The sequence below is a fragment of the Chenopodium album genome, chromosome 27 (assembly GCF_948465745.1).
Source record: "Chenopodium album chromosome 27, dcCheAlbu1.1, whole genome shotgun sequence".
NCBI lineage: Eukaryota > Viridiplantae > Streptophyta > Magnoliopsida > Caryophyllales > Amaranthaceae > Chenopodium > Chenopodium album.
Window position 1 is genome coordinate 22,551,512 of NC_137860.1, and position 14,256 is coordinate 22,565,767.

Genomic DNA, 14,256 nt, shown 5'->3' on the forward strand with positions numbered 1-14,256 from the left:
ATTATGAAACATAAAACAAATCGAATTAAACCAAAATCAAGCACAAAAATCATATTTTAGGGCTAGGATTTTCGAAAAAATTCGAAATTAGGGTTAGGGGTTCGAAAAATTCGAACATATTAGGGCATAAATTCGGTCCACTTTATGGCTATTTGAGCATAATTAAATCGCATTTAACCTATTCCAAAAGTTTAATCACATTAAATATAATAATTGAACCATAATAAATATTCTCCCTCTTAATTGAATTAAAATTGTGGATTATCAAAGAATTATTGGCAATATATGTAAATGCAATTGGCTAACTGATACCATTGTAGGAGTTTATAGGTACTACGCAGCGGAAATAACATGAATCATATTCATACAGTACCTAATCCAAGGATCTAATGCATAACACATAAAGCACAAATAATCGTACCTTTGAAGCGTGATTCCACGTGTGATCGAGCAAGAACAAAGGGCGAAGGCAACCTCGAACTTGGCTAGGTGTTTCAAGATCTTGTGAATGCGGAATATTGTATGTAAAAAGCTAGTTTAGAAAAAGAGGGATAAAGAAAGAATTAAGTAATTCTTAATGAGAGTTGATAGAGAGAATTAACAGTGAGAATTGATGATAGTTGATAGAGAATTCAGGATGAGAGTTGATGAATGAAAACGAGGATCCGAGGACCCTATTTATAAGAAAAAAGTCTGAAAAATCATAGAATTTGAAGAGGAATAAAACTCCACGCTGTCGCTAACAAACCGACCTTGTCGCCAGAAATTTATCCTGTCGCCAGGCGACAGAGTCTGTCGCGAGGCGACAAGCCTGTCGTTTGGCGACAGAGACAGTTTTTGCGGATTTTGTTTTTATCATATCTTTTGATCTAGAAGTCCAAATAAGTCATATAATATGTCGTTGGAAAGATCTTGAAGTCTACTTTATAATGCAATTGGAATCAGATTAAAATATTTTGTAGATAAAAAGATATGGCCGAAATAGTGAAAGGGTGTCAGTTTTGGATAGAGTTTCGTATATTTTTAATATCTTTTTCGTTATAGCTCGGAATTAATATTATAATATATCATTGGAAAGATAATTTCAAGATCTATCCAACCATATTAAATTTGGATAAAAAATATGAGGCACGAAAATAATATCTGACTATCTTTGAACATGTTTAAATCCGAATAGAATTAGGAAAGTTTTAAAAAAGGAAAGTTTATATTCAAATCAAATTCCATGATCTTATCTTTTCAAAAAAGGATAATTAAGATATTTTAGAAACTTATAGAAGATTCTATTCAATCCTAATTAGTTTAGGAATATGATTAAACCTTTGGACCCTCCTCATGATCATTGGGTCGTAGGTAAAATCCGGTTTGGGCCCATTTTAGTATTTTGGCCATAACTTCCTCATTATTCATCGGAATTGGGCTTATAATATATCGTTGGAAAGGTCTTTTCAAGCCCCATCCAACTACACTATTATTGGACCCTTATCATGGACCAAAATAAACTGAATTGGACGTTTTAATAAAATAGAAATGGTTTTCGAAAATAGAAAGAAGGATTTTAATAAAAACTAACCGCAACACTTGACTTTTCACACTTTCACCTCATTCGATTATGGTTTGACGTGACAGGTATTCATCAATGGGTTTGGTTTTGGGGAGACACAAATGGATGTCTACAGCTTCAAAGTAAGTAGATTAGCTTACTCCCTATTTTATTCACAATGTAGAAAACATGTTTATTATTGTTTAATATTCCTAGTATCATGTTAGGATGTTTTCAATGCTCTCTAGTATCATGTTTAGGGTGCCTTTATTTATTTCTAATATCATGTTAGTACCATGTTAGGTTTAAAGCTTTGATCTTTATTGTTTAGTAACATGCTAGGATTTGTTATTAATCTTGTTAGTATCATGCCTAGGATCTTGCTATTTTTATTAAGTTTTATTATGCCTTATCATGATTATTACTATTATTGTTATGATTATCATTATTATTATGTTGCTTGATATATATATTATTGTTATTGCTTGATCACGCCTTTTATGCTTGTTAAAGGGAATTTGTATTTGAAATCACGCTTACTAATAATTAATAATTTGGTTTAGGCTAATATGATTTTAATACAAGTGATCGCCAATAATAGAATTATTTGTGCATTAATATTCAACCAACATAGATAAACAGGTTTAGGATTAATCTAATGTTTGCATGTTAGTCAAAAAGCGCACATGAATACGAGTAGAATAAAGTAGAGGCCTATTTTATAGGGCGGGTCCTCTCTTTTGTAGATTGGATTCGTACCCTCATCCCCGAATCCTATTTGGTTCCTTACCTTATGGAGTTGGCAATCTCTTGGATCGTTAAGGGGTGTAACCTTCACCTCGTGATTGGTTTACAAGTTCCTAAAACTTTTTGGCGACTCTTTTGCTCTCTTTTCCTTCCCTTTGGACGCCACCATACTTAAGTGTATGATCACAGTGGGGTTCAAGCTTGGGGTTATAGTGCTTGAAATATTCCCCACAACAATATAGATACTTTCTACCTTTAGTTACAAACGATTATAAATTAATGCTTATCTCATATCACATTTCATGTCTCCCAAAAGGTATCCTTTACTCCAACATTTATATGAAATCTTTATGTCACTATTACTACAAATAATATTTCCATTCTCAACACAAATTAGACTCCAAAAATTAGTAAAGACTTGACAACAAGAATCCTCCAAATATTCATGATTATGACCTTTAATAATCTTAATAACCTACTTGGTTTTTCAGTTCTAAAAGAGGGCTAAGACAAGGAGATCCTCTTTCCCATTCTCTTTGTATTGTGCATAGAGTATCCATCTAGGATCTTGAAGCTGGTCACCCAAAAAACAGACTTCATGTTTCGTCCGAGATGTAGAGCTGCTGGTTTGACTCACTTGTGTTTTGCTAATGATCTAATTTTGTGTTGTAAAGGTGAGCAAAGATCTGTGAATGGAAGTTGATGATGAAAGTGTAGATATCAACTTTTGGCTTCCTATCTCGACAGGAAGTGCTATGACGATAAATAAAACCATCTTTATGTTGGATCAACGTGAAGAATACTTATGAACTACTAATTAAGTCATAAAAATACAAAACAACTAGCCTGAACCAAAACAAAATGAAACAAAGTCCAATTAACTAAGCCTAATCAATAATTAGGCTTAAACCCAAATTTAAAACATAATTTTAACAGACTTAGGGGAACCTAAGTTAAAAATTGAAGCTGCCGTCGGAAAATTCGCGCGCATCTCGACGAGTAGCGCTGGTATGGCGCGTGCAACTCACAAGGTTGCGCGTGATACCCAGCGCAACCTCCAGTGATGTGCTCACGGAAGATTCAGAATTTCGTGAAAAAACTGAATCAAATCTTACAATAATACCGTGCGCATAAAAATTAGTTGCGCTGCCCCTGGCAGCACTTCCAAATCACTTGCGCGCAGCAGGCGTGCGCTACCATCTGAGATACGCGCGGCACTTATTGCGACAGAATGCACAAAACCCTAAACGCACCCATTCCCTATAGATAGAGGCTTCATACGAGGCTTAAACACACAGAATTTAACCCAAAAAACTGGCAGAAACTTTGTGAGCTTGTGTACTACCAACCCTTTTCTCCTAAACACTCTTCCCTCTTATTACATGTCCATACGGTGGAGGTTCCCGAACAAGGAGTCCATAAATGTTTTAAACAAAGATCTAGCAAAGAAAAGTGGTTAGTTTCCCAAGCACTTAGATAAATCACCTTCTTTTTATTGTTTAAATAATCTATACTATATATTAAAAGGCGTTTCTAAGAATGTCGATGTGCCTCGTAGGCTCTTTTTAGTTACGCCACGTCAGCTTCCCAACATCTCATGATGCCACGTCACCTTTAACCATCTCAACTATTACACCACGTCACCGAAGAAATCAGCATTAATTTTTATAAAAAGACAAGGTTAAGGAGATTCGAACCCCTAACCTCTTATGAGAAAGATTACTACTTAACCGTCTAAGCCAATTATCAACCACGTTATCAATATGTAAAAAAAAGAAAAGTATATAACTGAAAAGCACTAGGTTTAATATTTTTGTAAAAAAAAAAAAAAGATACTTAGAAAATAAATTCAATAAGTATTCAATATGACTATTATCTCATACCACCTAGGGATTAAAAGCTCAGACAAATTCATCTTTATAAGTATGATACATGAAAACTATTTTACAATAATATAAAACGTATGTTCCGAGGCATCGCCAGGGCAAAACACTAGTTTTAATTAATTAATTAGTGTTTCTTGATCACTTTAAATAAACTTTAATTAATTTACTTCATATTGAGCAAGCGAGAAGTGGGCATCTCACGTCGGGAAAAGAAAGGAGGAAGGTGTTTCATGTGAGGTCGGCTGTGTCCGACGGTGGAGGGTCATTGATTGTGGTCTTCAGGTGGCGTTGAAGGGGTGGCAACTAGCAAGGTTGCGTGAAGTCTCACGCACGAAAACCCACGGGAAGAGAAAATGAAAAACAAAGAAGAAAAACAAAAGGAAAAATAGTCCATTTTTACCATTTAACTTTTGTGAGTGGGAAATTTTGGGGATTCAAGAGCTATACATAGTGTAGGGTAATTTAGTGATATTTGCGCTCATATGATATAATGTAAGGGAGAGAAATAAACAAAAAGAATGATTGGGCTTGTTGTGGATTATAAGTTGTAATTTTGTAGAGTAAGTATTGATCAATTTAAAACTCATTTTTTAAGCCTAAATTTAAAATTATTTGGCCCAATATTTTATAAGTAAATGAATAATTATAAAATATATTAAAAATATGGGGTGTTATAGCGTGACCTGAATAGTTCAGTCAAGATTAAGCTGTAATATTAATTATACATTAATATTACTAATCGAAAGCGGCCTCCAACTAGGCATTCCGATCACTTGACCTCACTGAATAATTAGCTTTTTAATAATTCCAAACCCTCTATCGGAATAATATAATTGTTCGAAGGACACCATTCCTATCAATCTCGCACTTGTCCTTCACGCTTTTAGTGTATAGCCTTTTTCCTATGTCACGTAATGTCTCTTCATGAACAATAAAGTAAGATTATTCGTCATCCTTATTACGTCTAGAAGTGTTTCTCAAAATCTGAGTTTGACTGTCAATAAACAGATGATTTCTAAAATCCATCCGAGCACGACCATGCATTTTCACAGTCTCGCTCTTCGAGAGGCCTTGTAAACAACAAAGACATGTTCCCTATAGTTAGTAGGGGGACTTTCCCAATCTTGTAATGTTAGCTTCTCTTACTAAGAGAACCTAGCCGCCCGATTGTTGCCGTTATAATCCCCATGTACGGCACATGTTTGACAAACATCAAAACGAATATTACTCAAGCAAGAGAACTCACAATGCTCATGGTCAAGGAGAGAGGTTGTGATAGCCATAATGAGAAATATAGTTATGTCAATTTTAAATCTCTTAAAGTATTCCCATAGGTCGATCCAGTATGGTTTTAAACCAATACCCATGCAAAATATTTATGACAATCATGTCCTTGTAGCACAAGAAACGGTGCTATTGATCATACTACACACTAATCTCAAGTGGTTATTAATCGTCCATCATTTAAATAACCTTGATTAGGGATAATTTTCGATTAAAATATTCAATGTTCACTTTATAGGTGTTTCTTTATCCAAGACATTGTCTTGATACCCTCCTATTTTAAATATTCTCAAAATCGAATGGACTCAATATTTAATTCTAAACTAGAATTAAGTAGCAACGGAGTGATAAAATTACATGAAATTTAAATTACTCCAAAAACTGAACGGTTCATCATAGTGTTTTATAGTAAAATATCCAAAAATTAATAAAACACATAATAAGAAAATCAAAGCCATTCAACGTGCTTGTTTTGCTTCACTTGAGGCAAACCTACATTGTCGTCCGTTCCAACTTTACATTTTGATCTCACCCTATGACTTTCATTCTCTTATCATGTGAAATCGCCTCTGGATATGTTTGACCTTATGATGTTCCCGTGGCTCTCCGCCCTGAGCAATAGCTCCATTGTTGTCACAATAGAGGACTATTGGACCTTTGATGGAGGGTTGATGAGTGTCATTTTTGGTACTCATTTTATCCTCTTTAGGGTGAAATGCATGCTATTTTATGGCTCATTTCTTTAGTTTTACCTTAGTTTTACTCCATATTTCATTAGTTTGCATTTTCTTAGTCGATTTTCTATTTTCGTGCATTCCTTGGTTTGTTTTACTATTTTATCTTTTATTTGCTTATTTTTGTTCATTTTTCAGGTTATGATCGTCATCCATGGAACCCTGATGGGTGTCATAAATGGCACCCATTTGATGAGCATTTAGGTCGTTTTTATCCTCTTTTCATAGCTTTCTTGCTCAATAAATGTTTAGTTTTATGCTTTCTCTCTCTATTTTACCTTTCTTCACTTATTTTGTGGCTTTTATGCATTTCTATGGCTTTTCTAGTATTTTCTCTTTTATTTGTTCTATTTTCTTTATTTTAGTTGCTTTCCCTTTATTTTAGATTTTATAGATTTAGTTTTATTTCATTTTATTTTATTTTATTTCATTTTCATTTTCATTTTATTTTATTTTCTTTCCTTTATTTTATTTTAATTTTATTATATTTTATTTTTTTATTATTTTCATTTTCATTTTATTTCTTTCAATTTTATTTGGTGGTTTTAGTTTTATTTTACTTGATTTTATTCCTCGGTTTTATGTGTGTTTTGTAGGTGGTTGTTCCAAGTTCAAGTCCTTGCGCTCTCAAGCCGGGAAGTGTTGAACCCATTAAAAAGGTATTTTGCTACTGCATACTTTAGTGTTCATCAAGACCATGGTACGAGGGTGATGCTTACGCCCACCGGCTACTCAAGCCAAGCAACTTTCCTTGCTTCCCCTGCTCCCACAAAACAGCAGCCACACACCAACATCACCCTCATCCCGCAACAACCGCACCTCCAACTACCAGCCTCCAGTCAGCCACTATGTTCACACCTCCTGACCACCATCTCTGCCACTCGAAACCATAGAGCAGCGATCGTTCTCCCCCTACTCACCAACACACACTTCACCACTCACGCACCTCCTTATTTCCCCAATTCACCAACAACTACAACAACTCCTAGCAGCCCCGGCATCACCCAAAATCAGCCCACCATAACTGCAGCAGCTGCTCCTGTTCTTCCGCATTTCACACCACCTTTCCCCTATTTTCCGGCAGCCGCAATCACCTCCTTTTCTCCCCCAATTAACCAACAACAGCAACACCACCTTATCCCGCAATCACAGCCACCATTCGCCCCTGCTCCAGCCGCAGCAAACACCGACTTCACCACCAACATCCCGCAACAATAAGCGACCAGCCGAAACCCCCTAAACCGGCACCAATTGAACCACCGCAGCATCAACCGCACTCCTCAAGGCCGAGCTACGCAAGCAATTCGAACCTCAACGAACGCAGCCGCGCTCGCATCCATCGTGGCCGCGCACTTATGGGTCTGACTTGTTTTGTACGTAGTAGGGGATTAAATCCCATTCAATCAAGCAGCTATTTCGTGATATTGGGCTGACGTTTTGTGGGGATTTTGTTTGAGTTTTTTTTTTTTTTTTATGATTTTCTTTTCCTTTTAATTTGTTTATTTAATTTCCTTTTATTTAATTTAATTTTATTTTTCTTTTCTTTTCTCTTTCATTTTATTTTATTTTCTTTTAATCTTTGTATTTTTATAAATACCCATTTTTGGGTAGAGAGAGAAACAAGTAGAATTAGATTAGAATCCAATTTTAGATCATATTTTCTTAGCTTAGTTGAGAGCTTCCCTCTCTAGTTTTAGGAGTAGATTTTAGAGATAGAAAGTGAGGAATTTCAATGGTGATTTGAGTGATTGAAGATTCAAGGTGACAATTGTATTGAAGATCATTAAATCAATCAATGAGGATTTCTAACTCAATCTTATTTTATTGCTTTGCTTAGTTAATTCATGTTTGTTTGGTTTGATATTGATATTTGATCTTTGATTAGTGTAATTGTTCTTCATATTTTGTTGTTCTTGTTTTCTTTAGTTGTTTGTTGATAGATGATGATGTTTGAGTAGTTGTTTGGTTAGGGATAGGGTGAAACTTGTATGATTGATTGATTGTGCTCAATTGAGGGAATTGTGTTGATTGATTGTTGAGATTAAAGTGATTAATGGAAGTCTGCATGTGTGTAATTCGATTAGGCCTTGAGAATTATGCTAGAGTGCATTGTAGGTTCACATTGATACGGACAATTGATTTGTGGCTTGCATTTACACGATTGAGGTGTCTTGTGACGTTCCTAGCTAGAGTTTATTGTAGTTGACGCTAGTTAGACCTATAAGAAAATAGCTTGATATGGTTTTTTGGTTGAGATTACCGTTAGTCTTCACAACCATTGGTTTGCGCATGTTTCCCGGTTGGTATAATTGTCATGATACTTGTTGATCCTAGTCCCTAGCACTTTATTTGTTTTGTTTCTTTGTCTTAGTAGTTGTTAGTGTCCTCTTTTATCCTTAGAGTTCGACCTAGCTTAGGCACATAATTGAAAGCACTTAGACATTACCGTTCCTTTGGGTTCGACCCTTGACTTACCTCTATACTTGTATATAGGTTTGTTGAGTGTTTATAAATTTTGCTTGGCTTAGGGAGGATTAGTCCAATGACCTAGTTCACCCCTTGTCAATTCTCAAATCTCCTTCCCAAGTTTTACATCGTTTGAGATGCCTTGTGCCTACCATTTGAAGCTCAAGATTGAAGGAGTGCAAGTTCCAAGTCTTTCAAGCTCGTGCATTCTAGCGGTGGGGGCACCATTCTTGGTGTTGAACCCACTGTGGGGCTCCTTGGAAAGTGTCATCTTTCGTGTTAATCAAGATCATCGAGTGGAGCGCACAAGGAGGACATATATGAGGATGAAGGAGGCTGCCCTGCTCCCAAGCGCGGGCGCTTGCGACACTTGCGCGGCCGCGCAACCTGGTGGCATGGGCGCGCCTCACCATGGCGCGGGCGCGCGCCTCGAGGTCTCTAATCCGTACCCTCCTTTGCGCGGCCGCGCATTTTTGTGGAGACGGCCGCGCCTGTACGAGTCTTCTTTGGACGATCTAACTACCTTCTCTTTGTTAGTTTTACTATATATATGTTTTCTTCTATTTTTAGAGAGAGAGGTTTTTTTAGAATTAGAATTAGGTTTGATTTTCTAAGAAAGAGAAACTCTAATTCTTAGTATTGTAGAGAGAGAAACTTTAAGGTTGATGATTTTTTATTGATGAATGTTGAAATTGGTTTGATTTCAAGTATATTTCCTTTAATGTAGATCAAGTTTGTAAGAATCTTCTTCACTTTAATTCAATCTTTAAGTTTGATTTCATTAATTTTGTTGATTGTTCAATTTAATCGAATGTTTGATTGGATTGGTTTGATTAGAATTATGATGATTAATTTGATGAATTGTGTAGCTTTTTTCTTGATTTCTTTAATGGATTGTGAGTATTTTGCTTGCTAGGGATGTGGTGAAGCATGTATAGGTGATGGATAATAATTAATTGGGGGTTTTGATTGATTTAACATGTGATTAAATTATCTGATTGATTTTGTGCATGTGTATGGATTGTAAGGAGTGATCAACCCTATTCTTCATGCTAGATTGCATTGTCTGCTCACATTAATATGGACAATTGATTTGTGGCTCGCATTTGTCAATTGAGTTGTTTAGTGAAGTTCCTAGTTATAGTCTTACGTTGAGAGGAGAGAGGAAAGAGGGGTGAGTATGAGTGTAGGACGGCTAAGGAGTAAGTACTAGAAAAGAGATAAAACCCTAATTTTAAGAATGGGCTTTTCTCATAACTGGGCCAAATTCGAACATTTGTAACGTGCACCATCTTGTCCATTACAAATAATTAGTATTCGTAATGGGCACTATGTTGCTTGTTACAAATAACATAGTTTCCGTAACGGGTAATGTAGTGTCCGTTACAAATAATATACATTTTTAACGGACTGTTATTTTGACCATTACGAATATGTTTATTGTAACGGGCATAACTTTGCCCGTTACAAGTAACCCGTTACGAATGACAATTTTTCCACTAGTGTAGTTAGACCTCTTGGAGATAGCTATTTTAGCTCTTTTGATTGCATTATCGTTCTTCCTTTGCATCGCTCGAATAAATTATTACCTACCCCAATTAGTGTGTGTTCATTACATATGCATGTGTATCCTAAATCCCTAGTGCCTAGATATATTGATTTCCCCCTGTTCGTTTGGTTGAATTGATTACCCTGCACTATGCCATAACCTTCGAAGTAGCTTAACTTTAGCATTAGCCTTCACCTCCCATTCCTAGTGGTTCGACCCTTGACTTACCCCTATACTAGTTATTAGGGTGTGTTTAGTGATATAAGTTTTGTTTGGCTTAGGGAGGATTAGTTCCAACGACCTAGTCTCACTCTATGTCAAAATGGCGCCGTTACCAGGGAATGGTGTACTTGTTTGCTATTATTGTTGAGTCTATTTCATTTAACTCAAAAATGCAAAAAGATTTTTCTCTTTTAGGCTACATTTGTAGCCGTGCTACTAATATTTTCTTTTGAGTTTATGTGTGCAAGTAAACATGGGAGAAGTCCCAAGGGTTACATTGAAGGAGTCGGGCATTCCGGGTGCATACAAGTATAGAGAGCGGGATTGCTCCATTTTGAAATCAAGCCGGCAATGATAACTTTGATTGAAAAAAACATTATAGTGGTGCAACAAATGAAAGTCCCCTCAACTATGTTAAGGAATTTGAGAAATATTGCAACACGATTAAGGAGAGCGGGGTAGTGCAAGATTTCATAAGGCTAAAGCTATTTCCCTTTTCTCTAATTGAAAGAGCTCAAGAGTGGCTAGACAAGAAAGTAAAGCCTAATTCCTTATTTCTTATTTTTATTTTGTTTTTTGTTATTTTTGGTGGAATTCGAGGGATGTGGTGGTTGTGTTTATGACGGTTTAAGGTGGGTACGTTTTTGTTATTTTGGTCCAAATTCGAAATGGATTTTTCTGGGTTTATGAGTTTAATTGATTTCGAAATTTTTCTGGGGTTTAATTAATTTTCGAAAATATCTTTGTTTAATTGATTTCGAAATTTCTCTGGGCTTTTCTGGGTTTCGTAAATCTGGTTTTTTTGGGTTTTTCGAAAATTTTCTGGGTTTTTCAGGGTTTCGTAAATTTGGTTTTTTTTTCGCATTATGTTGTGAGTTTTATTAATTTCTGGGTTTAATTGATGCAGGTGTGAATTGATGCAACAAGGATTGAAGACTTTGATTTTGGAATATTGTTTTTTAATGTTGTAATTTTTGATTTTGGTGTTGTAATTTTTTTTTTTTTTGATTTTTATGTTGTAATTTTTTTTTTGATTTTTATTTTGTAATTTTTAATTTTTTTATTTTTTGGTATTGTACAATAACAATTAAATGGAATTATATTTCTATTGATTATGATTTTTTTTTCTGATTTTGAGTTTTTTTGGTACATTTTGATTATGATATTTCTGAGTATACTAAACCCAAATAAAACAAAACAAAACAAAAATACGTAAAAAAAAAAATTTACATGTACATAGCCACCGGTTAACCGGTGGCATTTAGCTTTAATACCCAAAAAAAATGCGGGAAGATTTATTGCCACCGGTTTTGAACCGGTGGCTTTTTAGTATATTATTGCCGCCCCCCAAATGCCCACCGGTTCAAAACCGGTGGCATAGGGGGGTTTTGAACCGGTGGCCAAATAATTTTTTCTACTAGTGGTTGCATGATTAGAGAATGTTGGTCTTGTGATTTATGTGGAATGAATGATCATGATGCTTATTTTCCCTAATGTTTCTTGTGATGGATGTGATGAATATGTTGGAAATGAGAATGAACATGTGAATTATGTTGCTAATAATAATGTTGGACCTAGATTTGATGTTCAAAGGAATGTTGGGAATAGGAATTATCACAATCAAGGAAACTATGATTAATATAACCAAAATAGTGGTTATAGTAACCATGGAATCTAAGGGATTCGTGGTAACTATAACAACCATGGTTATAATAGTAAAAGTCATGGAAAAGGATATGGGGATCATAACCAAGGTTATGGTAACCATAGTCACGATTGTGGCCAAAATCAAGGTAGAGGTAATTGGAGGAATCAAAGTAGGGGGAATATTAAAACCAATGTTCAAAGAGGTACCCCACTCGGATTTATTCCAAATACCCAAGGATAAAGTGATAATTTCTATGATCGACCATCTTCATCTAGGAGTTTTTTGGAGGATGTCGTTGAGAAGCAAACCAAATTGTTGGACACTTAAATGTCCCTTAGTAATGAGAAGTTTAATGACATGTTGACTTATCATAAGGGGTTAGAAAACCAAATTTCTCTATTGGCTAGTGAGTTTAAATAATTTACAAATCTTTCTTCTTTAACTTCGCCAAGATTAGATCCTAAGAGTCCTATGAATGCGATTGTGTCTAGGAGTTCTAGGGTCCTTGAGAGTGAAGTGTCTAAGAAGAGTGATGCTAAAGAGGGTTCTAGTAAGAGTTTGATTGAGAATGAGGGAGATGAGAGCCCTTTGGTTGAGGAAGTTGATAAGGAACAAGTTGAAAGGTTGAAAGAGAAAGAAAAAGAAGTCTACAAGCCCAAGCTCCCTTACCCCCAAAAGTTTAATAGGCACAAATTGGATGAACAATTTGGGAAATTCATATAGATGCTTTGACAACTTCATCTTACTCTTTCTTTCACCGATGTGATAGACCAAATGCCAAACTATGCAAAGTTCCTTAAGGAGATCTTGAGTGGAAAGAGAACATGTGATGTGGCGGAAACGGTTAGCTTGACCAAGAATTGTAGTGCAATCATAATGAACAAAAAGCCACCCAAGTTGAAGGATCCCGGAAACGTTTCTATCCCTTGTACTATTTATAAAATGCAAATTGATAATGCCTTGTGTGACTTTGGAGCTAGTGTTATCATTATGCCATACTCGGTTCATCAAAGACTTGAGAAGGGAGTACTTTTACCCACCAACATTACCTTGCAATTAGCCGATAGGTCAATTAAGACCCTAAGGGGTAAGGTGGAGGATGTTCCCTTAAGGGTAGGAAAGTTCATTATTCCGTTAGATTTTGTGGTTCTTGATATAGATGAGGATTCTAAAATTCCTATTATTCTTGTTAGACCATTTCTTACTACTTCGGGTGCTTTGATTGATGTCAAGAGTGCTAAGATTTCACATAAATTTGGAGATGAAGGAGTTGAATTTGATTTGAACGAAAGCATAAAATATCCATCTTCATCTCTTGAGAATTGCATGAGAGTTGAAATTTCGGACAATCTTGTACATTCCATGCATGAGCGAGCACTTGCTCACAACTAATGATCCGCTTGAGTGTGTTTTGTTGAATAAAGAAAAGATAGGCGCTCCTAGCAAGGAAATGGCTTTATATGAGAATTTGCTAGATGGGAGTGTTGAAGGAAGTGATGTGTAAATATGCATGAACATTTTAAGCTAAGAGGCTTGGCAAGCGGCTTCAACTAAGGAAGGTAAAGGTGTTCCCATGGTAGAGCTAAATTTCTACAATCACACCTTAGGTATGAGTTCTTAGGCCCAAATTCTACTTATCCCGTAATTGTTAGTTCATCTTTGAGTGAAAGCCAAGCTCAAGTGTTATGTGGTGTTTTGAGAAGGCACCAAGGTGCTTTGGGATATACCATTGATGACCTTAAAGGTATAAGCCGCGCTTTATGTACACACCATATGACCCTTGAGGAGGGCTTTCTTCCTTCTATTGATCGACAAGGGAAACTACATCCCTAAATGGGGGAGGTAGTGAAGAAAGAGATTACTAAGCTTCTAGATGCGGGAATCATATTCCCCATCTTAAGCTCTAGGTGGGTTTCTCTCGTTCATGTCGTTCCAAAGAAGGGGGGCATGACAGTCGTTAAGAATGAAAAAGGTGAGCTTATTCTGATGAGGATGGTAACGGGTTAGAGGATGTGTATAGACTATAGACGTCTAAACACATCCACCAAGAAAGATCACTTCCCCCTTCCTTTCATTGATCAAATGCTTGAAAAACTAACGAGGCACAAGTATTATTGTTTCCTTAATGGTTACTCGGGGTTCTTCCAAATTCCTATCCACCCCGATGACCAAGACAA

At 36.0% G+C, this 14,256-nt stretch overlaps 1 protein-coding gene across 1 annotated transcript; it reads left to right on the top strand.

Annotated features, from left to right (window-relative positions):
• Positions 1 to 13,021: 13,021 nt before the first annotated feature.
• On the top strand, positions 13,022 to 13,471 carry LOC145619787 (uncharacterized). The gene has a single exon (XM_081674480.1). The coding sequence runs from the start codon at positions 13,022 to 13,024 to the stop codon at positions 13,469 to 13,471; it is 450 nt and encodes a 149-aa protein (XP_081530606.1).
• The last annotated feature ends 785 nt before the right edge of the window (positions 13,472 to 14,256 follow it).

Bases quoted from the DNA above. Each gene is read 5' to 3' on its own strand.
- LOC145619787 (XM_081674480.1), top strand. From the start codon at position 13,022: ATGCAAATTGATAATGCCTTGTGTGACTTTGGAGCTAGTGTTATCATT.